General features: G+C 34.9%; 2 protein-coding genes across 2 annotated transcripts in view; one reads left to right on the forward strand and one right to left on the reverse strand.

The window, feature by feature from the left end:
- Positions 1-25,243, reverse strand: part of LOC136038728 (glutaredoxin-like) — a 25,724-nt gene continuing 481 nt past the window's right edge. The window contains exons 2-4 of the mRNA XM_065722064.1: positions 7,940-8,073; positions 3,279-3,383; positions 1-165 (exon numbers count right to left, since the gene is read on the reverse strand). Of these exons, the coding sequence (XP_065578136.1) occupies positions 70-165; positions 3,279-3,383; positions 7,940-8,071 (333 nt within the window). The 5' untranslated portion in view covers positions 8,072-8,073 and the 3' untranslated portion in view covers positions 1-69. The remainder of the gene's footprint in view (positions 166-3,278; positions 3,384-7,939; positions 8,074-25,243) is intronic.
- Positions 23,460-25,243, forward strand: part of LOC136038725 (DNA-directed RNA polymerase II subunit RPB9-like) — a 23,063-nt gene continuing 21,279 nt past the window's right edge. The window contains exon 1 of the mRNA XM_065722063.1: positions 23,460-23,614. Within this exon, the coding sequence (XP_065578135.1) occupies positions 23,553-23,614 (62 nt within the window). The 5' untranslated portion in view covers positions 23,460-23,552. The remainder of the gene's footprint in view (positions 23,615-25,243) is intronic.

Raw genomic sequence — 25,243 nt, forward strand, 5'->3', positions numbered from 1 at the left:
TTCAGTAACAAAATTATATCATTGAAAAGACAAAAAGATCCAGCGCTGAGAATTCTTCGGACAATAATGCTATGAAAGCATAGCTTGCAGCTTTCCCTCTCTATGCAGCTGCCTTGTTTCAGTGCCACCGCCAATGCACGTTCCGTTAATAAAAACTCTCGGCACCTACAAATAAGTCAATCTTATGATTTGTCATTGTCTTTGTCTTTTTTCTCCTTTTTTTGCTGAAAAACTAGATTACATGAAAAGCGACTGACAAATGCTTCTGGAGGAATTCTGATATTACTTCTTATTGCGAGAATTTAGCTGCCTTTTATTGAACAGGTCAATGAATTTAAGTACTTTGGGAGTCGTATTGATTGTAATGGTGGGATTATAGTGGTGAATTGAATGAAAATAAGGAAAATTGTTGAAAAATTTATGCTATTCATTCCTAACTGTACCATCATAATGCCTTGATACGAAAAATTAGTTATTCTAATAACAATTGCAAAAAAAATGCAAAGGAAATAGAATTACTAGCACTTCCAAGAGCATTACAGTCTTAGAATACATTACAGATCATTACGATCTGCAAATGAGTTTTGGAAACTAATGCCAAAATCAAAGTACACAAACTTAAGAAAAATTACTTGCGGATTACTGTTTATATTCAGTATAATATACAGTTTTGAGCCAAGTAATTTATGAAATAAACGAATCGTTCACAACTCAAAAATGATCATTAAACAGAATTAATTCGTATTGCACAAACGAACTATGAACCCAATATCAGAAAATTCACAGCCAAATTACAAAAACACATGCCATTTACCAGACAACAATAGCTGCCTTGTAAAAAAAAAATTAAATACATACACGTACTTGTTTGCAGACGTAATAGAAGAAAATAAAATTTTCCGTTTCAACTGATATTTTATATTTCTTTTTTTATGTTGGCTCTCGTAACTAGAAATTACTGGAATACAACTTACTTTAGAAGTTTATAGTGATAGGACAAAAATTGTTATGATATATTTTGTTTTTAGTAAAATACAAAAGATACTCTCACTTTTAAAGGGCTTCAGCGGACAGTAGTGTCATTTTTATCTGTGGTATTTTCTATTCATTTTAAGACAGGCTTGACTATGAGGGGAGCTGCCTACAAGAGCTCATCGATTCGGATTCTCATTGTCATGTATATTATACTGATGTGTCAAGCGTTCTCTGTACTATCATATTATGATCTTACACGATGTTTATGCAGCACACTACTTATTCCACAGAAAGCTGTCGTTTACAACAAGTTTCGAAATTCCTCAAGTTTTGAAAAAGTACACACATAACGAACCTTAAAATTTTATGCATCGAGAAAGCTTGTTAGAACTAGAGCAATTATACTGAAATTTAAAGTAATCTTTTCTTCTTTTAGTACATGTATTTGTGCTTTGCAAAAAAAATCAATTACGGCAAAAAAAATCTATAACGGTAAAAAAAATTGTTTAGTATCAATAAGGGTGTTTTCCAATATCTTTCAGGATATTGAATATTTTGTTGCAACTTTTTGTGGGTAAATGACATTCTATCCTTTAGGCTGCATGAACGGATGGAAGTCCTACAATTATTTCTGGTAGTTTTTGATAAGTTTAAGTCGGGCTTGATTGTTCGTTTTAGTTTATGTTCGTTTTAGGTTTAAATTGTTAATTAACAGTAATTTTTGTTCATATAAAGTTGAAACTTGTTATTCGTTCGTATTTCTGTTCGAATAAATTACATTTATTAATTCATTCCTGCTTCTTCTAAGTTTTTACATTGCTCTTTACCTTTCTTTAAGGTAATTTTTCATGCAAATATTTAAAAAAATCAATTCCCTGATAATTCTATTTAATTATAAAATTTTAATTACCCTAATACATTATTTCGGCAAGATATAACCCCGGGCCCGGTCTTTATATAATATTTCGTCTTTTGACACTTGGTTTTGGACAATTTTTATTTAATTTAGGCTCTATTTTTTTGTTTCTGAATAAATCAGAAGTTACAAGAGTCTTAAGTTTTAAGGTGTTAAGCAAATTAATGTCTTAAAGTCTTTAATAATTATTCTTTGACTAGTAAAAACAGCCTGAAATGAAGCTCCCTTTTCCAGATCTAATGGCGATCTGTGGGCTTTGCGAATTAGTATTAGTATATTTTTATTTAACACAGTAATCCAGCAGGTAAAACTCTTCATTTCAAAGTGATGTCTGCAAACTTCTTAACAGTATAGCATTGTTTAGAGAGTGAGCGAGAGCTTTAACAGTTATCTTTTCAAATTTTTGGAAATTAATTCGAGCGTTAACAATGGGCAACCAAAGGCTAAGAAATCTAATAAAGACTGAATGAATTATGTAGCTCCCAGAAGAGACACCAAGAGGATCCTTACCCCCTTCCCACCTTTTCCTAATTCAGAACATGATGAAGTCACTAATAGGGGCACCAACTAGGGGACTGAGCAAGGAAGGGAGTCAGTTTTCCCCTAGGTTTTAAAAATTACATTTTTGTGTTTTTACACAACAATATTAAAAAATAACCCCCTCCCCTCTAAAATTTCGAAAATGTATTTTCTTTGTTTTTCACTTAAAAAACCGAGAACTCCCTCCCCATCCTAAATTTTGGTGAACTGGCACCCCTAGGCACCATTTAGAAGTTGTTTTTTTTTATATTTTAAACAATGCACAGTTTCTAATTAATTATTTTATTGACGCATTCCTGCATCTTCGCGTATTGATATATATTAAGAATACGGCGTATCGTATTCATAAACAACAGGAGAAGGGATAAATTTAGCGTCGTTCTCCTTACAAATAGCTATCGACATGCCACATACGAGGTATACATGCGACGGCCAAGTTAGAATCAGCGTCTGTGACTGCCTTCGTGATTGTCCTTACGCTATCTATTGCTCGATGCCCACATTTTACTTGAATCTACCATCTGAGGAATTTCTAGAACTCTGAAACACGGAAAACACTTTCTCATATTCAAATATAAACTGAAACAAACGTGCATTTTTAAATTAAAACATTGTAATGATTTTCTTTTAATTTGCAATGTCAAATACACACTTGTATACGTCCGCTCGTACACAGATTAGGTTACTTCAGCAGGAACTGCAAATTGGCTAGGAAAGGGTAAAAACATCACAAAATAAATTAAACTTCACATAATGGACATAAAATATTGAACACAGGTACCACTAGGTCTGACAGAGAAAAAAAAATTCAAAACAATTCGAAGAAAGTCAATCATCACCAACTTACCGTGCGAGCACCCGTCATTTTATGCAAAATTGCTTGCAGCTCAGACCCTTCTGGATGCTCATCTAATTCAACTAGGTGATATTCGACTTTAATTTCTTTAAAAACCTGTAAAGACAATGCACGTATGTAATTGGAACAGCAAAGCAATGTCTTATACAAATAATAAACAAAGTCTAAGGACTATACATACATCAGTAAAGCCGTAATTAATGATAGTACGTTAAAAGTAGGTAACTTAACAAAAAAACTTAATGCTTTCAAAAAGAGCCTAATAGAACTGTAAGCTCAGGAGCGACTGTTTAACGCAATTCCAGAAGTATTACAGTGTAACAGACTATTAAAAAATAGTCTAACAAAAGTCGAACACAAGGAGAGCAGTCAAATGAGAACAATCATTATGGGAGACAGTAACTCTCCAGCTAACAGTTTTCAACAATGGTAACTTGAATTGTTTAATGCTTTTGATTCCTAGCCTTATTCACTCTGGAAATGGAACTATAAAGTACCATTTTTGGTACCATATGACACGTTACTCTAGCACAGTAGCAAAAAAAAAAAACGATATGAGCGTGAAGAAGACAAAAATGGAGATGCATCACTGCTACCAATATAAAAATACAATTAACCTTGTTAATGTGGGTGGCTACAAACCTACAGCTTAGCCTTTCCAAGGACAGCAATTTCAATGTTACATCGTTTAGTCACCACCATATTTGAGGGGTTCCGGACTCTACTTCGAAATTTAAAAAAATTCAGTATCACAACAGTAAGGGAACCCGAAAAGTATTTATTATTTTTAAATCTGTGTTAGTTGGGAAATGATTCTTGCTAGAAAGTTTCTTCAAAAATGCGTCTTCAAACTGTCAGTCACTATGGGCTGTTCTTTGGGCGACCTGATTTTTGCTTAGCCCCAGATGGACAACAAAATGCTTAGCCCCAGATGGACAAAATGTTATCCAAAAAGGACAGCATTTCGTAATTTGCCATCCCTCGTTTTCAGAACGTGCCCTAGCCATCTCAACCTTTCTCTCACTATAGCCCTAGAAAGCAGGATGAACCTAAATTTCATAAGGCCTACTGTTTGAAATATGGCCAGTCAGCCAGGTATCCAATACAATCCGTAGGCAATTTCTTTGGAAAACATCTAGCAAACCTTCCTCCGTTTTTCAGAGCGCCCATGCTTCATTAGTTTTGAAACGTATTCTAACACCCTGAACTCGCAAAGCCTCTAACAGCTCATTCATTTTGCTCACACTTTCATCTAGAATGCTTATATCATCACCATAGTCTAAGTCCGAGAAAGTTTTCTTTCCCATTTGATTCCTTGTTCTCCCATTAACTTTATATGCTCCTTAAAACAAAATCAATCAAAACAGCCGATATGAATGAGGATAAAAAGCAACACTACTGGACTCCTGATTCAATGCGAAACCGGCTTACAATCTCATTTCTTACCTTAACTGCATCAGTGTTATTCTGCCACATAACACTAATCAATCTAATGTAATTGTCTGGTATACCATACAAGGATAGGACCTTCACTAGGCCTCTTCTATCAGTTGAATCGAAAGCTTACTCTTAATTTATACAAGTGAAGACTAAAGGTGTTTGATGACTCAGGCACTTCTCAATTATTAAGCTAAGAGTGAAAACTTGGTCAAAAAATCCTCTACCCTTCCTAAAGCTGCACTGTTCTTGTCTAAAAACTTTATCTACAGCATATCTTAGTCCAAAAGGTATCGTCGTACCAAGTAATTTGCTACCTTCAGATACTAGGCTAATGCCTCCATAATTATCACTCACTCTTATTACCTTTCTTATAAAGGGGTTTAATTACCGTTTTCCTAAAATCGCTAGGTACTTTTCCTTTTCAAAAATCATATTCATAATCTTCAGTAACTTATTTCTAACCTCATAGTCAACATTTTAAGAAGCTCCTTTACCACATTATCAGTACCCAGGGTCTTATTATTTTCAATAATTTTAGTACTGCCAATAATTCTTCCTCACAAAATAAATCTTCCTTCGCATCCAAGATGTTACAAAGTTTTCCTATAACTCTATCCTGGTTTAACACATTCTCAAAATGTTCTACTTATCTCTCTTTAACTCTTTCCTTATCAGTAATTGTAGTCCCAATCCTATCTTTGACTGGAACAACTCCAGATTCACTACTCCCTTTCAATTTATTAACATGCCAGTACAATATTTTACTATTATGCCATCTAGCTGCATCTTCCAGATCTTTGGCAATCTTATCCATGGTCTCCACTTCACACCTCTTTATTTCACATTTTAATACATTAATGACTTTCTTTACATTCCTCTTATTTTCATATAATCTTTCACTCAGGAAATGCTTGTACAAGCCCCTTCTCTTATCTAATAAACATAAAGCCTTTTCACTAGTATTTTTAGGTACGTTCCTAAATTTCTTTCCCAAGACACCATTAGCAATTTCATGTATTATTTTCCTAAAATTATTCCACGCGTCTTCTACACAGTCAAATTTCAAACTCTCCAGTTTAGTATTCACCTGTTCCCGGAAAGCTCCTCTCGAATTCTCATCCTGGAGTCTACCAACGTCAGAGCTTCCTGGAAGGTAGTTACCATGCAGAGATTTAAGTTTTAAATTAACCCTAGACACCACTAGATGGTGATCTTTACTTTAAATATCAATAACAGCAGTTTTATATACCCTATTACCTTGCATTGATCCTGCCAGTCTTTGGTTTACAATAACATAGGACTTAGCAGCTTCCTTATTCATCATGAGCCCTACTCCCTGTGTGTGTACCCCATCCTTCCTGCCTCAGTAAATAAATTTTATTTCATCTAATTACATGTTTCCTACCCCTGAAATATTGGGTTTTTAAAACTCCTAATACATCCAATTCGAAGCGTCTGAATCCGTCAGTCAAAATATCGATACATTAGTTACTTTTTTGATTTGTAACATTCCAAATTGCTATTTTCACCAGCCAACAAATCTTCTCAGGTCTACGCCAAAGCACTTAAGTTGGTTTAGGACTGATACCCTACACTCTTTAGTCACAAAATAAGTGACTGGTATCCAAATATTAATAACTTCCAAGCCTAAACAGGACTCGTTTACAATAACATAGGACTTAGCAGCTTCCTTATTCATCATGAGCCCTACTCCCTGTCTATGTACCCCATACTTCCTGCCCGAGTAAATAAATTTTGTTTCACCTAATTATATGTTTCCTACCTATGGGATATGAGTTTTTGAAACTCCTACTACATCCAACTCAAAGCGTCTGAAATCATCAGTCAAAATATCGATACGACAGTCATTTTTCTACTTTGTAACATTCCAAGTTGCAATTTTCACCTTCTACAAACCATTGACATTATTTTGGCCTCAGGAAAAGCAATTGTCCCAGAAACCAGTGCAGGATGGAAACCAACACATCTTCTCAGGTCTACGCTGAAGCACTTAAGTCGGTTTAGAACCGGACAGAAAGATGTTCCTGAGACCAGTTGAATGGAGGCTTTGTACAACCATGAGCCAATCTTGGTAACAACATTGTTTTCAGCACTTGGTGATGCTATTCTACCAAAAAGAATCAAAATCCTGCACAGACAATCTCAAGCCTAATAACTCCTACTCATTACTCCTACACACGCCATTTTTATTCATACCTACAAATATTATGCTAACTACAGAGAGGCAACCCATAGTAGACAAATTAGCTAGGAAAAGTCTTTTTATCCCAAAAACGTCCACCTGAACAGACTAACCCCAGAAGAATTATCCATTAATCAGAACCCGTGCAAATGCTGTGTTGTTTACTAGTCTACCGTTTCTTTGAGGGGAGCCACTTCTCGAGTGGGAATAAAGCTGACTGTAAGCTCCCCAGTCCTGCATGTACCCCAGAGGACCTTGGAGAAGCCATTTACCATAGATCTGGATCTTATGCTAAGCTGCAGTTGTCCTCCTATAGAGAATCCTCCAATGATGGTGTTCTATGTTACTATGCAATTTAACCCATTATTGTGACAAAATTTGTAACTTATGGGACATGTGCACACACGATTTTTATTATGGACCAAAGGGATAGGGTACCCTCTTGTTCCTCACTTCCTATTGAGATACCCTACACATCTGTTGGGGATTCCCTATCCACCCCCTAAGGACGAGTGGCCTGAGGGATGGCACTACTGAGCAATAAACTCAGTAAACTCTCTTTACTTTAGAGTTAACAAGTTGAAGGTTATTCTCAAGATATTTACTTCAATATTGAATTCCCCTTGTATCACCCAGTAAATAATTTACTAGATTATAGATATAATGCATGGTAGATGCAGGACTCTGATCGGGAAGGAAGGGGTCTATTATAGCAATAAAACAGCAGAACTGTTTACTCATGTTCAAAGCACAAAAAAACGGTCATATCACTTAATAAACAAATTAATTTTTGCAGACTAAACTTGAACTACATATGAGTTTAAGGAGTTTTATTCCAAGTCAAGTCCATAGAAAAGGAGACTCTGATTCCCAGGCCAGGGGCGTGGCTTCCTTTTGTATCCTATGTCACATAGTATATACCTGACAAGCTATTATGCAAGTATGAAATTTTATGCATAATTTTTATTTAATATTATTTAAACATAATCGTTAATAGTAAACAACTTACATCTTTAGCCATAACACAATAAGGGCAGTAGGTTTTGGAGTAGATTACTACTTTGTGCTGAACAATTTCGGCTTCAACCTTTTTTGCAAGAGATTCATTCATATTTGCTCTAGAACTGATGAAGCTACCCATACCTAGGGAAGAAACATTATAAGTTACTAATACAGTATTACAACTGTTCCAGAGAGTAAACATTTGGTTATCTAAAAATGCGCTTGGACCAACTTGAAAAAGAATAAAGATCGTGATAGATGCTCCTCTTTTCTTGATCTAGCTTTAAGCAATTTAGGAAGATAAAATGGTTAACACTGTGTCCAACATCAATGTTACAAAACTACAGAAACATCTAAATAGCATCCACACAATTAGTAGAGTGATATATCTTTACTCAGAAGCCTGAACAAACAGTCCTTCTATCTCTCTGCTTTTACCTAATGCCATTAGGTTGTAAATTAAAGAGTAATGACGAAACTAGGGCTCTGGCTAGGCCCTGTTTTACCAAAGCTCAACGTAAATTTAACCTGCTCTTTCTCATCTCTTTTAAGCACACCTTATAAAAGGATGAGGGACTTCACTGAACCTGGTAATACTATTATTTGAAAGTATTTCTTTGGCTTTAAGAGTCAAAGATACAACACACAAAAGTATCAACAAACCAACTTTGACTTCATTGCTTTTTTTACTTTATCAAGCTTTTTGACTATCGTTTCCATATGAAAGGGTGGGCAAAACATCTGTCTGTTAGTAATTAAAGCCAGTCCCAAGCCTGGATAAAGGAGGAGGATTTTGCAGTGGTCTAGCAGTCTGCTGCTGCAAAAACATTATGCATCCCAAGATTACTAAAGTTTTCATTTGTGTGATGGGTGCACTATATATAAAAACAAAACGCTGCAAGTGGACTTCGCATTGGCAAATGACTTAGTAATTTGGTTTGGTGGGGGTCCAGCGACCAGCAACTGGAAAAACATAGGATTTTAAAGCACGCCAAGATTGCCAAAGTTTTCATGTATGTGATGGTTGTACAATATAATAGCAACCATGGACCATCCCCGAATTACCCAAAGTTGACGACCTTAGAACGTCTCCAGACACGATTTTGCCTTCCCCTTAGATGCTGACATTGATGTCAGTTTCGAGTCAGACTGGAACACCACCAAAGAGGTATACAATCAGACAACTGCTGCTTTGCCTGGGTATGAAAAGAGACCCAGAGACTAAAGGATATCAGAGAGAACTTGGAACCTGATTGATGAGCATTGTAACCTTAAGCAGTAGCTTCTAAATGGTGGTGACAAAAGCAACACGGTTCTGAAGAACCAAAGGCACATAGACCTGAATAAACAAGTAAAAGGGGGACAAACACAGTAGTTTGGATAAAAAAGCTACCAAGGTCGAGGAAGCAGCAAAACATGGAAACTCCAAAGCCATATACAAGATTACCAACAAAATTGTGAGGAAAAACTGAAATGTAAATGGACTCATTAAAGATGTAAGCGGTGAAATTATCTCAGACCCATCAGAACTTTCCAAAGTATAGGCCTTGCATTTTCAGAAGATTCAGAAAAGACCCCACCCTTTGGATCCACCGGATGTGACCCTTTTTAAACCCTCAAATCAGCAACAAAGAACATTGGGCATGTAAAAGTTCAACAGGTCGCCTGCTTGCTCAAGAATGGTAGATGAGCGGGAACTTGACAGAACCACAGTAAAGATGATAAAAGCACTACTGAACACCAGTATGGATGTGTGGCTTAAATTCTTTACTAGTATTTGGAAGCCTGAAAAGGTACCCAATGACTGGACAAAAAGTATACTCATCAAACTTTTCAGGAAAGAAGACACGACCAAATGTGACAACTGGAGGGACATCAGTCTCCTATCTATTCAGGGTAAACTCTTCTCATAGATCCAGCAACTCTCCAAACTCTTCTCCAGCACATCCTGACAGTTCCTGATAACCATCTGTGGGACAAATGCCACAGTTGCTGGTCATCCCATTCTTGCACTGATCTCATCTACCACTACAGACAGTGGCGGATCCAGGTGGGGAGCACTCCCCCCTTAACGTAGTCATGGATTTGGGGATGGGACCGCTTGTTCAGGTTGGCAGTGGGGTGAAAGCTCTTTTTTGTAATTAGTTTTTAACAGTTGAGTTATTTATAAGTTTTCAATTGTTAAGACTATTCCTTTTTGCAAACAAGTTTGAAACAAAGTTTCAGTTACTTCGTGTGGTCTCATCAGATTTTACTGATGACGCATAATGCCTAAAAGTATTTAATTAAATTCATATTTGTCAAGGGAACATGTCCGTATTACAACAAAAGCGTACTGGGAGGCAAAAATCTTCATTTAATAACAATAAGGAAGGAAAATTTAAAATCCAAACTCCTTTTTGATTCAGGTGATTTGAATCCTGAAATGACATTTCAGGATTGTGCTGTCACGACGAGGTGGAAAAAATTTCATATTTAAACTACTTTTACTTTTAAAATTTGTTTTTCAGTATTTCTATGGCAAAGAGGCAGAGAAATTGAAATCTTTACTTTTTTGGCTGTCATAAAATTTGGGTTTGCTTTTTTTGCAAATTGGGGTGTTTTTAGAACATTGCTAATTTTTAGGGGATTTGTATAATAGAAAGAAAATGTATGACTTTGACTTTGTGGACTTTACTTTGACTTTTATTAACATAATAAACAAAAATATAAACTATTACAGATATAAATCACTATCCTAGGGAAAATTTTAAATTTTGCTAACGCATAGCAATTAACTATATCCTAAAGGCATCCTAATTTAACAATAATGATAATAATAATAAGAAATGCATAAATATTTCTAGAGGCATCCTGGACTAATTAAAATAATAATACTAAAAAAAGAAAGAAAAGACAATCACCATTTCTTAAACACCCCCAGGGTAAAAACCACCATCAAAATACAACTCAATCCACCCCAACCCCTTCAACCCACTCCTCCTTCCAGACCTATAACCCACTCACACTCTAAAAAACCCACTCTAAAAAAGAGAACTGAAAAAACTGATTCCCCAGAAATACTCCTTTAACTTTTTTTTAAACTGTGGGAGGTGCTCAGCCAGCCTTAAGCTCACTGGAAGCAAATTATATATGGAAGGACCAAGATACTTCAAAGTAAAACCAGATCTCACACTACTTTCAATATCCATAACCAAGTTATAACATCTTCTTGTATCATGCTCATGAACAGAACTTCTGACAGTATAACTCATTAAAAGTCTCCAAGACCAGATTATGCACAAAATATAACTAAAGAGAAGCGCATGAAGTGCATTATTAAAAGTGCAAAGATATTATTAGTTTACGTGTTGAATTTTGGTGAGCAAATGGTGACCACTTTACTGCTCATTTCCATCTAATTAAAGCTCTGCATTATATAACATATCACCTCCCCTGTTCGTCCTAAAACATTAAAATAAAGGCCAGAGTCTTTAGATATATCCAAACTTTAGTAAAGGTTTGTATAAGCATTCACTTAAAACTAAGTATTTGAGTCAAAATACTCCTTCAAAGGTCGGAGTAATTTTTTAAGATAACTAGATTTTGGAAAAACTGTTTATCAAAGAAGGCAAATAATTATGTGTTTATTTTTTTCATCTATTTGGTATAGATGGTTCCCCTAATTCTCAGTTTGAATCAGCAAAATAGCATTTTGTCTTAACATTCACCAACGAAATGATGAAAAAAGTGGAAATACACACCAATTGAATTAACTATGGAAACGGAATGCAACAAGAAGACTAGATCTACATTGCATAGGCAACGTGAGGTGTTGCAGCAACCTTTGTTCGGCTTCGCTGAGTAAAGTGCTGCGAGAGCAACACTTTGGTTCGGTTTCCTCGCTTCGATTAAATGCTTAAGTAGTTAATCTCTAAGGATCTTAAAATAAATACTAGGTACACCAACTCGCAAAAGTTGCAAACCCCTCATTACAACTAACAAAAGTTGCAAACCCCTCATCACTGAAGATGATTGTAACCTAATAGCCGATTATTACTTACAAGTCCCCAATATGTCTTACCACTGGGACCAAATTGGTCTTACCATCAAATACACCAGAAACAAATAATGGTACACCAACTAGCAAAACTTGCAAACCCCTCAATAGAACTATTAAAAAAATAGTTAGGGTCTTAAGTTAATTGAATTCAATTTATTTCTGACCCGTCAACAAAACAAAAGAGGGTTTGCAACCCTAATGACAGAGTAAGACAAGAGAATAAAAAGAGAAAATAAACAATCAACGAAAAGAGAGATTACAATCAATAAACACAAACAGAACTACATACTATACGAAGAGGGAAGACTACTGGTGGTTGAGTTTTCTAGCGGGGGATTTGAGATCTTCCATTCTCTTTTCAATAATGTTTGCAGGCAGAATCAACTTAAATTTTTGTACCAGAGAAAAATTATTGGTCCAAGGAGGCAGATGCAGCAGATACTTGGCGAATTTCAAATAAATTTGGTTAATATTTTTTTTTATTTGAAGCAGAAAAAAATTTCCAAATGGCGGACATAGCAAGAAGATGGGGCACAGTTAGACTGTTGTAAAGTTTGGAACGGTGAAACCGACTAAGATTTATGATATTAGATGTAAGCAAAGCATATGCAATTCGAATCTTTTTAGCAAGGTTTTGAGTTGCAAGTTTAATGGTTTCTTTAATACTTCTTCAAACGGGCATACCAAGATAGATAGGGTTATCAGAAAGCGGAATAGATGTTTCACTAAGTTCAAGTTGCATATCAGAGTTACCCTTAAGAATAAAGCGACTGCTACAGCTGTATCAACATTAAAATTCAGACCAATTTGCTGATATTGATGCTGGAGCTAAGGAAAAGTTCTATTACTTCCCAAAAAGGTGCGACTTAGATTCAAAATATCATTAGCGTAAGTAAATAAAGAAACATCGATTCCACCATAAATACACGTGCACTCGACAGAGCATTGAGCAGTAGAAATTGAGCTATTAAAAAGAGCAGGGGCAGTTAAACCCCCCTGTCTGACACCCTTAAATTGATTGAAAAGATCTGAACCCCTTTTTATTTTATCTTTAAGATGACTATACATATAACAGAGACAATTAATAACAGAAGGATCAACCCCTCTTTTTAAAGCTTCTGACAATATCTGGGCAAAAATACACGCATCGGATGCTAATGCTTTATTGCCTATATTTAAAACCCTCGTTTTAAATGAATTTTAATTATTTCTATCTCTTTGTTCTATTTCTTTTTTGCTACAACCCTAGACGAACTAGTACTTAATGTTTAATACATGCTTTACAGATATACAATTTGTATCTTAATCCTCATTTCCTACTCTTTGTTACTATCATAATCACTGAGCGATGCGATAAGGTTAGATGACATGCTAAATGGGTTGACTAATACAATAGTCGCAATGAATAAACGACCCCAGAGGCTAGTTCAAAACTAATTTATTTGACAATATAAAGCTTAACTCACTCGCTATGGTGTCACAAGTGCAAAGGTGAAAAATTATGCTGAAAATATTAAATATCATATCTTTTTTACAAATGCTGAACAGCTTTTTATTTTTTTATGGTGGGGGTGGTTTCTATAACTTACTATTTTTGTACCAGTATTTTTACATCATTTTAATTTCAAAACATTTATTAGAGCTTTTACCCAGACCAGATTTTAGATTAAATTTATGACCATAAATGAGGTTCCCTTTAAATTGCTTGAATTTGTTTGTTCGCAAGTTTATCAAAGCAACCTATTATGCGCCTCCTGCTAAGAAAAATCCTGGATCCGCCCCTGACTACAGATGATGATTGAAGAGAGCAATGAATGGCAAAAAAATATACCTGATTTTCATGGACTTTGAGAAAGCCTTTGACTCCTTTGACCAAGATTCGCTATGGAACATATGTGATAATACAGAGTTCCTGACAAAATGGTGGCCCTAATTGTTGCATTATATGAAGACACAGAATACTGGGTTTAGCCCACAAAGGGAATCCCAGATATTTCTGTATCATGTCTAGTGTAAAAGAGGGCAGTATTCTTTCTCTGTTCCTCTTTGTCCTTGCTGTTGACTGCATACTCTGCAATTGTACAGAGTCTGGCATCCAAATTGGAGAAGTCAAACATCTAGCCAGCTGGGGTTTTACTGACAAAATCACATTGATGGACAGTTATAAGACCAGACTCCAGGATCTTATAGGTACTATCTTTGAAAATGTTGGCTGACTTGGTCTCAAGACTGACACAGAGAAAACAAAGAGTATTGGCAACAACTGATTTCCCCAGACACAAAATGCAAAGATTCAACAATTGAGCAGGTTGTAGAGTTCAGGTACCTTGGCAGCCAAGTGAAAAATACAGGTTCAAGCAAGCAGGAAGTAAAGTAAGGATAAGGCAAGCCAGTGAAGCTTCCTACTGACTGAAACCAGCATGGCAATTGAAAAAGTATTCTAAAAAATTAAAAATAAGGATATTTAATAGCAATACCCTTTCTGCACTTCTCTACAGCAGTGTGTGCTGGAATTTAAATCAGCAACAAGAGAGACAGATTATTGCCTGCAAAAACCACTTCCTTTGGAGAAGTAGCCTGCTCCATCTCAGTTCAGCCCATTCTTACAGATGTCATTTGGCAACAAAGGTGGCCATACCTTGGGCATGTAATCCATATGAAGGAAAATAGGAACCCAAGACAGATCCTGGAATGCAAACCTCAGGGAGTCCACACAAGAGGTTGACCAAAGAACACCTTGCATCACATCTATTAACAAGAGCTTTCCAACATTCACATAACAATCCAACCCAGTGGGAAGACGTTTGGGTGGCAGCACACAAGCAGGATCACTGTTGGCTCTTTGTGGATGCCCTAGATGACTCTAGCAGCACAAGAGGATCTAAGGTCTAAGCTCTCCAAGTGAAGTGGATCTGGAGGAAAACGACAAAGGAATAATCAAAGAAGCTTGTTAATACAAGCTGTAAACAAAGAGAAACTTGGGTCAAATAGTAGACCTAACCTAAACTCCAAAAAAAATAATTTGTATAAAAATTGACACATCAAAACAATTAGCTTTATATACCGGTTCTAAATATTTAAAATTTATTAAAGTTAATGTTATTCATCAAAAATAACAATTTCAAAAATGTGCCTGAATTTAAAAAAAAAACGGAGAAATTACTACAAGAAATCAAGCAATCTTGATAGGAATCAAAGCATTGGATTCAGCATATCTGATAATCCTTTTGTAGAGATTTTAAGCTCCTATCCACTAAAATGTGGAACGTTGCATCTTTTGCCAGAAGAAAGATCACATACCAATGATTATTTATATTTTTTTCACAGGGGAAATTGCATCAAACCAATGATCATAGGAGACTGGGAGAGAGTTCTTTCAAATGGAAATCAAGTGACCAAATGGATTAGAGGGTAACTATGCCTCATCACCCTTTTTTACCCAAAGAAATCCAATCAAAATCTTGAAACAGCTATTCAATTCAACATAGTTGAAATGTTCATAAGCTTTGACTTTGGAGACTCCACATAGCCCCTGGGGAAAGGGCTGTAAATTACAGTTTCCCTATTTTGAACACACAGTATTTGTTATTAGGAAATAAAAAGAATATTTTTGAGGCAGAGGAATTACTGTGGGGAGGAGAATTCAGGTTTAATTTTACATGGGGAGGGGAGAAATGGAGAAGTTCTTGCAATGGTTTGAAAAAAAGTCAAAAACTCTACAAAAAAAAAATGACTGAATGTAAGGGGCAACATTAAAACTTAAAATGAACAGAAATTACATTGTAAATGAGTGGAGCTACCCCTTCCCAAACTCTTGCTCTTTACACTAAAGCTTGACTTTTTGTCACAATTCTTTGGGAAATACTGCTCAGACACAAGGGAAGTTTATTTGAGTGAAAATTTTTTGAAGAACTTTAAGACTTTAATGTAAATAGAAAGAGTTTGGGAAGGGATAGCTCCCCTCATATATATAATAGTTTAAGTTTGTTTTAAGGTTGAATGTGGCTCTTTACTTTCAGCTAAAAAAACCTCTTTTTTTAATAAGTAGAATCACGTCTTATGACTCTTCCCTATAGGCAATAATAGGTACATACACATTTTTTTGCACTCAACCCAGTGAAATTAACATTGACTTGAGAAAATCAACCTTTGTTTTCCTTTTACAGAATAGTATACACATTCAATAAGCCAAGAATAGTGATAATTGTCAAAAAGGTCAAGTGATTCAACAATAATTGCTTAAAACAGTCAAACTAAATATCCTCAGCAACAGTTACTTCATAATATCGAGTAGCCTAATGCAAATAAAAAAAAGAATAATCTGAAAACTTTGATTTTGATGCAGGGCTGCTAAACTGGAAGCCACTCTGATAATCTAATAAATGGATCTGTTTTGAATGTAATGAAGTAAAGATTTTGTCATTAAGATGTTTAGTTCAGAACAGGACATTAAAAAACTGTTGCTTAAAACAGAGCAATATTTTGGTATAGGCCTAATTTGCAATTATTTTAATTTGCACTTCAGAGCTAATTAGTAGCAAGAACTGTGAGGCTCCATAGCATATGATGGCAATAGATCTGGTCATCGTCTTAAGGTCAAGCAACAAACCATCAGGACTAGAGGGTGCTGGAGAGATGCAATTTAAGCCCACTCAGTAATGGTGATCACATGGCATGTGTGGTTCAAGAACCGTTCTCCAACCATTTAGATTTGGCACCACTGCAAACAGCAGCTTCAGATTGAGTGTTCAAGATGGTTGGGTATGACGAGCTGCATCATCCTCCAAGCTGACTCTCTATTGTCTTCCAAGAGTGTTATGGTAGTGAGGGCTGGGGTTTTCCCACTGGAATGTCCATGGTTTGGCCTCCTAATCCTTGTTGAATTCCTAATCTTTTTGAATTCCTCAGGCAAGGTTATGGAAATTGTCTCTTGGCTTAGCTGGTTCTAATACTTCACCACTTGCTGGCTGAAAAACTGTAATCAGACCTTGGTGTTACTAGTGGATCTGAACAGCTTTTTGGAAAGTCCTCATGTTTGTCTTAGGTGGGGAGAAAAGGTGAACAGTTTCTGGTCGGCTTGCTGGAGGTACCTGTAGGTGAGCATCATGTCATTCAGTGGCAGATCCTGGGGGCGCGGGTGGCGCCCCCTAGCGTAGTGGTGGATTTGTGGTTGGGTCCAATTGCTCTGATTAGGGTTAGGAAGAAAGTTTTTTTTTGTAATTGGTTTTTAATAGTTTAGTTTTAAATAAGTTTTTAATTGCAAACAAGTTTGAAATAAGGTTTTAGTTACTTTGTGCAGTCTCTGTTAAATTTTACTAACGATACATACTGCCAAAAAGTATTTCATTAAATTTAGGTTTATCAAGGGAATCTGTTCATTTTACCACAAAAGCCAACTGGGAGGCGAAAATCTTAATTTTGTAATAAAAAGGAGGGGAAATTTAAAATCCTAGCTTCTTTAGGCTGTTGAAAGGATGTTTCAGGATTGTGCTGTCACAACAGGGCTGAAAGCAAAATATTTAATTCTTTTTTACTATCAAAAATTTGTTTTCATACCTTTCTATGGCACAGAGGCAAAGAAATTGGAATCATTACTTTTTGGTAGTCTGGTTTGGTTTGCTTTTTTTGCAAAGCAGGGTAGTTTTTACAACATCAGTGTGTTTAGGGGATTTGTACAGTAGAAAATGTAGGAGAAGTGCAAAAATCATTAGTATAAGTTTTAGATTTTGGTGAGCAAATAGTGGCCTCTTTACTACATATTCTTATCTAATGAAAACTCTATATTATACGACAAATCACCTCTGTTCATCCTAAAACATTATGATAAAGGCTATACTCTTTAAACTTTAATAAAGGTTTGTATATGTATATACTTACAACTAAGTATATGAGGCAAAATACTCCTTCAAAGGCTAGAGTAATCATTTAAGAAGAATAGATTTTTGAAGAATTGTTTATAATAGAACGCAAATGATTATGTGCTTATTTTTTTTTTTATCTAGCTGGTATAGATGGGTCTCTGAATTCTCAGTTTGAATCAGTGGAATGGCATTGATTTTTTTCAAATATTTAAAATAAAAAAAAATGATAAAAAGGGGAAATTCACACAACTTGAGTTAACCACAAAAACAGAATACAACTGCAATATTACTTCAGAATTTCTTACCTTCTTAATACCAACCAGCCACAAAATGTAGCTATATTTTTGTATAAGGGTTGCATATATTTGTCCATAAAATTGTCTAAACTGCTATATATACTACTGAAGATCTTTATACTTATTTTGATACATGCCATCCAATCATATTTCCACAATTAGTTATTTTTAGATCAAAATTTTTATAGGAAAATTCTCTTACTTAATGCTAAATCTGAGTCAAATTTCAAATTTTTATGTTTGTGCTCAATAGACATATCAAGATTTAAACATTTGAATTGAAATTATGAAAATATTCAGATTTACAAAAAACTAACTAGAAATCTACACAGCTTGAAACCCTGAAAATTTAAATCGCCAATCTATACCTATCAAATACAAAGATAACAAACACATAATTATTTGTTTTTTAAGGAGTATTTCAACTCATACTTAGTTTGAAGCACATACCTGCATGCATCTTTATTAGAGTTCCTATTTTTCTGACAATTTTGTCTTTATTTGAATATTTTAGGATGAATAGAAGAGGAAATACCAACACAGAGCTCTAAACTGAAAGGACTCTAGTATGACAGAATTTGCCATTAGAAATATTAAGGTAGACATCAACTATGTAATAAATTGATGTGAAGGAGTGCAAATAGAAAAAAAAACTTCTTCTCATAATATTATAAATTTTGTAATTTAAGTGAAATATTGTTAACTTTAAAAAGCAGAAAGATATGCTACATTGTTATGAAAGGTAAAATCTTGATTAATAAATCTTTGAGATTTTGTCAAAGTTGAAACTCTTTAATAAAACACTATTTTTAAAAAGAAACAGTGATTAGTTAACACTTTAGTGCCTATATTTAAAACCCTTGCTTTAAATGCCTTCTATGCATTTCTATCTCTTTGTTCTGTTTTTCCTTTTAAACCCCTAAAAGAACTAGAATTGAATGTTTAATGTATCTTTTATGAATATACAAGTTGTGTCTTTATCCTGATTTCCTACTCTTCATTACTGTCATAGTTACTAAGAGATGTCACAAAGTTAGGCAACATACTAAATGATTTGACCAATACAAATTGTCACAAAGAGTGTATGACCCCAAAAGATGGTTCAAGACCATCTTTTTTTTTACAAATAAAAAGCTTAAACTCACTCACTATAGTGGTCAGAAGTGCAAAGGCAAAAAATTATACAGAAAATATTAAATATCATATTTTTTTTAAATATGGTGAATAGCTTTTTATTTTTTTTACAGCAGGATGGTTTTTATAACTTACTATTTTTTGTATCAATATTTTCATACCATTTTAATTTCAACAGATTTATTAGAACTTAAACCCTCACCAAATTTTAGATTACATTTACAACCATTTCCACTACCTACCTACAAAAGATATTTGTTGAGGTTCCCTTTTGATTGGGGGTATTTCTTTGTTTGCAAAGTTTACTAAAGCAACCTATTATGTACACCCCCCTCCTCCTAAAAAAAAATCCTGGATCCACCCCTAATGTCATTAAACCTAAGCTGTAAAAATCCTATATTCTAAGCCCTATAAAACAAGTAAGCATAGGGATTGTAGCTTGATAAAACTTTCCCAGAGTATATTCTAAGCCCTGGGTTTTTGTCTCTAAAAGTTCTGTCCATCTACCTAAGCCCCTTTCATAAACTGGAATGCCCTAGAATAGAAATTTATACTCATTTCTCTGCATCTAAATATTCTGATTCTCAAGCAGGCTAAAGGCATTGGTCTGGCCTTACTAGTTGCCTAAGCTATGATATTGGGTTAAAGGTAAAAGTCATAATTTTTAAATCTTGGCCTTCTTGTCAAAAGATATGTCAAAAGATCAACTAGTCTAAGGATATGTAATTTAAAAGTGTTTTAATATCCTACTTATATACCCCTGATTTCAATTTTGAAATTTTCTCAAAGACAAAGCAACTCCTAATCCCATGTAATTGCTTCATAATCTTCAGTATTTTTCTAGTTTAACAAAAGAGATAATCTTCAGCAGATTATGTTTGGTGTTTTTTTCTTTTTGATAATTTAATTCGTTTATTTCAGAAAGATTTTAGGCCATACTGAGACTTTCCCTTGATTTGAAGAAATAGACTTTCAGATAGGCTTAGAGTAAAATCTTTTATTGTCAAAATTTAGACAGGCATATCTATCTAAGCCCCTGTCTTAAAGTGGAATTTCCTGAAAATATAAATTTACTCCCATTTTTCAGTACTTAAATAGACCATTCTGCTTCTCAAGTAGGCTATAGGCCTTGGTCTGGACTACTAGTAGCCTAAGCTGTGACATGGTAATTAAGGTAAAAGGCATAATTCGCGAATATAGGCTTTCTCTTCAAAAGACAGGACTGTTACAACGCTTGGTTATTCGACTAGACTAAGTATATATTATTTACAAGTGTTAAACCCTGATTTCAATTTTCGAAATTTTCTACATCAAACGGTATCTCTTTATCCCATGCAATCGCTTCGCCATCTTTAATATTTTGCTATGTTTAACGAACCGGTCTAAGGCCAATCTGGCCTAGTACCGGTTCAGCACTTCTCGCGGAGCTTTTTATCGTTAGTCCCCTCAACTTCACCATCGACATTAATGTTGACAAATAATTGGACTGTATTTGTTAATATACACTGTGGCCAAGAACCCAGTCTACTTCTTGTCGACTATCTACTAAAGTATACCTACTTTATTAACTTGGGTATATTCAGTCTTTCAATTTACATTGTAGTTTCTCCGTTAATAAATTTTAGTCCAACAAGTACCAAAAGTACTAAAATTTTTGGGGCAGATTTGTAACAAATTTTTTTAGCCATTGTTCTCTTCTTCCCAAAGTTGAATACGAGGTCCAGATGCTCCCCCTTCAAAAAAGCCTCTTGTAAGTTTTACTTTAATCCCTCAAAGGGCTAACAAAAGTTGATTGCAAATCTGCCCAAAAGTCTTAGCACTTTCGGTACTTGTGGGACTAGAATCTATTAACGATGAAAATGAGATGTAAATTGAAAGACTGAATATAGTCAAGTTGAAAATATAAGGTGTCCACACTATCTTATAAATGGCTTAGGATAGCAACAAAAAGCTAATGCATATTGGTAGAGCACATTCACACTTTTTACCTCTTGTTTAAAGTGGTTTCATTAAATTTGTACTAGAATCACAGACAAGTCAATTAAAGTCTGTCTCTAACTTCTCAAAGCAAATAAATTTTCCTTCAATCAGCAACTGTCGGTATTTTTCTTTTCTACGCTGTTTCCCATAGTTTTTTCTCAATAGTTGATACAGTCTCAAAATATTCTGCCCATGTTTCTTTAGCCTGTTCATTATCAGCAATTAAGGCCCCTTCCTGTCTTTAACTGTGAAAAGTATAGACTGACTACTTCCTCAAAATTTCATTGCCTGGCAACTCAATACTTTGGTTTTTTACCATCAGGCTGCATCTTCCAGATCATCACAGTTTCATCCATAGTATTTATTTTACATTTCTTTAATTTACAATTTAAATCCTTTTCTACTTCCACTAATTTTCCCTTATTTCCGCGTAATTTATAGCTCATAATTTTCTTTTACAAGGTCTTTCTCTCTTTTATCAAGCTTAGTGAGTTTTTGCTCATATTCCTAGATGTGTTTCTAATTTTAAACATATTTCGTTCATTCTTTACAACGTTAAAATTGTAAGCTCTCTAGATTTATACCCAGCGGTTCTTGGAAGGCTCCTTTCAAATTCTCATCCTGGATTCTATTTATACCATTGCAATTGTTACAACCTCAAGCATAGTAATAGTTTGGTCAGTGAAGGTCAGGGACCAATTGCTTCTTTTCAAGTCAACACAGAACACTTAAAGTGGCAGAGAACAAAACAACAGGAAGTTCTCGATATCTACAACTCAATGGAGGATTTTTTATAATCTTACGTCCACAGTGTTTCCAATATCTAGCAATCCTCAAGTGTCGATGTCCCGCAAAAGTAATCTCAATCGGGAAGGAAACCCGTAATAAATAATACAGCTAGAAAGAGGATATTCAGCCCAGCAGAGCCCACAAAAAAAGAACAATAATCTAATAATTGGGATCAAGTCGAGTTCTATTTCAATTACTAGCGAAGCATATCTTCAATGAACGGTACTCTATAAGGTCACCCTGTAGCATTGTCTGTCGTCATGGCTCTGGTTAAGCAGATCGTGAAAGAGCTATCCATATATCACGGTGCAGGTTTTTTTTTCCGGTAATAGGGACGGAGGCAGAAGACAGCAACAAAGTAAAGCCCAAAAGCTACCTTACGACATTGTAAAAGCTTCATCTTTATTTTTACACGTTTGGTCATTGATCTTAGTTCAATCTGTAGTAAATTTGATCTATTTAATGACTTTATTTCAGCTCATTTTATGTTTTAATAAGACTCTTTACTTTTCTTAGACAAATTCCTTGTTTTAAAAGATTTTAAAGAATTTATTTGTTGCGCAAACACCGAAGATTAGTGTACTCAAGTGTATAGTATAGTTTATATACTGCCAGTAGGTAAGTAGAAACACTCGCAAATTCTTCAAATATTGGCTGAGGGTTCCTCTTCTTGTTTCCAACCAAACCAAGCAAGATTGATTTCAGCGTTTATTTCTCCTCCATTTCGAACTAGGAACAAAACATGTAGGAAATGAGACCTTCGAGATGGTTTCGTTGGGAGTAATAATATCAATTTCTCATGTGCTGACGCTACGACAACCGTTTTGACGCATTCATTTTATATGAGTTCGTCCATCTTTGAAGTCAAGATTTGGAGTCTTTGAAGTCGCATTCATTTTATATGTGTTCGTCCATATTTGATTTGAAGTCAAGTAGCTTATAAAAAATTTATCTTTTTTACTTCTCGAGACGTGAGGAAGTGTTAATAAAAAATTTTACCTCACATGTCCTCCATAAAGGGAGAATGGTAGTTATTTCGCTATTTCAATAAATATGTTAACTGATGCTCCTTTTTATCAACATAGATCACATTTCATGCTAAGTTGTGTAAGAGCTCTTGTAATAAAGTCAAAAACTTAACAAAGTTCAATGTAAATTTTCAGTATTGATATTGAAATATCAAATTGTTAATCTAAAGTTGAATCAAGACAACTTTGCTCACTTTTATTAGCAATAATTCCTCGAAATTCTCACCTTCTAATTCACCTGTTCACAGTCAATTTGTTACAGGTGTTCTATTGGTGAACATGACGGTAAATATGCACTATACATCTTAATCCCTAAGCCCATACTTCAGGCATTTCAGGCAGTTCAGGCATTTTTCTCGATGATTCCGTCGGGTATAAAAATAGATCGGAATTCGGTGTCGCGGCAGTGCTGTCGTAACGGAATTGCCTCTTTAAACACGTTAAATTCTGGAATTGGAATTAGGCTACGAAATACTTTGAAAAACTCTGTATGATGAATACCGCAACTAGTCGTGGACCAGGTTTTGTTGGCATTCGCTTTTGCCAGGAATGGTAGGATTTTTGTTTTTAATGGTAGCTTAGCATTGGGATGTTTTGTAGGCCTAGGCTGAATGCAGAAAGCTTTTGAGACGTATTTCTTGGTGGATAATATTTTCAGGATCTTAGAATATATTTTGATATGAGAATATCATTCTTGAAGGAAACGTCTAAAACCTACTTTAAAGTCAAAAGTACTTACTTAGCCAAGAATATTTCATTCCTTAAGACAAACCAAAACTTTACCCTCCCCCTCCCCTGATAGAAATATGAATAGCCTAGCCTGAATTATATGTGCTTAATGTATTTACACAGCCTGACTTTTCTTTCTACTAATATAGCTTAAGAACAAACTAGCTACAACAATGGGACTACTGCAACAACCAGCAGGAAGAACAGAGTTGGCCTATAGGAAACTCATTCCAGGTAAAATTCTAGTTTAGTGACTTCTTGCTATCTTGGAAAGGGGTTAGGTTAGGAAAATGAAACTTTCAGGGATGGGTCTACAATCTAAAGTATGTCCCATGAAAGTATTTTGCTGTACCTACCTCCACTCCCTATCCCTCTAGGGGGTCCTGTCCTTTGATGACCTTTAAAAATAAATGTGTTTTAAAAGTGAAACCTTGCAAAACGTATCTTCTGCTTGAATGAAGTACAACAACATTGTTTTCAGCTTCACAACTTTGCTCAATCCCAATTTATAAGGTTTTAAAGATATGCAAATACATTTCCTAAATTTTGAAAAAAACAACAACATTGATATGGCTCAGAATTCTACTCAAATAACAGGAATTTCATTATCAGAAATAAAGGCAGAGAAAAGGCAACTGGTAGCCTAACTGAAAATTAAGGTATAATGTTGTTTTGTCAAAATTTCAATAACTATAGACCTGTCATGTAGGCAAATTTCAGGACTCTCTAGAGGGAGAAGGAGTAGAGATTGGTACTTTAAAATAGCTTCCTGGGATAGCCTATACTTTTGCCTGTAGAACCATCCCTGAAAGTTTCAGTTTCCTAACCTAACCCCTTTCCAAGATAGCAAGAAGTCACTAAACTAGAATTTTACCCTCATTGCATATAGGTTATATCATATAAGCCTAGGATTCCAGCCATACATTAGGTAACATGTTAAGAAACAATTCTTAGTTCATAATAGCATATGCACAATAATCCTAGCTAACACGTTTTGCATAGGGAGAACTTCTTTCACGTTGAATGATTTTTTAAAACAAAATTCTGAAAAATAAACATGGATCCAACTGCACCTTGCTGTTTTAACATACTCTATATATGTAATTAAAAACCATCAGTACCATCTAATTATATCTCACAAAGACATATCAATAGACAAATAGTGATAAATCAGGTTAAGTTAGGTTTGATGGCATTTGTTTATTGGCTTATACAACAATTTTCAAGACTTAGAGAATAGACACAAATATTTAGAACTGTGATAGAAAAACTGAAAATACATGGTAAGAAGTGAAGATAAAGGTTCTCTCCCAGCAAAATTTTTTAATTAAAATGATTCTGAATATTATGAAGTCAAAATTGTCCTGTGGTGGCACAGTGGATTTGACCTTAGCTTGGTAATACAGGACCCAGAGATCAAATCATGCTGCAGCAATGCACTGCAGGGCTGAT

The sequence above is a fragment of the Artemia franciscana genome, chromosome 18, assembly GCF_032884065.1.
Source record: "Artemia franciscana chromosome 18, ASM3288406v1, whole genome shotgun sequence".
Classification (NCBI taxonomy): domain Eukaryota; kingdom Metazoa; phylum Arthropoda; class Branchiopoda; order Anostraca; family Artemiidae; genus Artemia; species Artemia franciscana.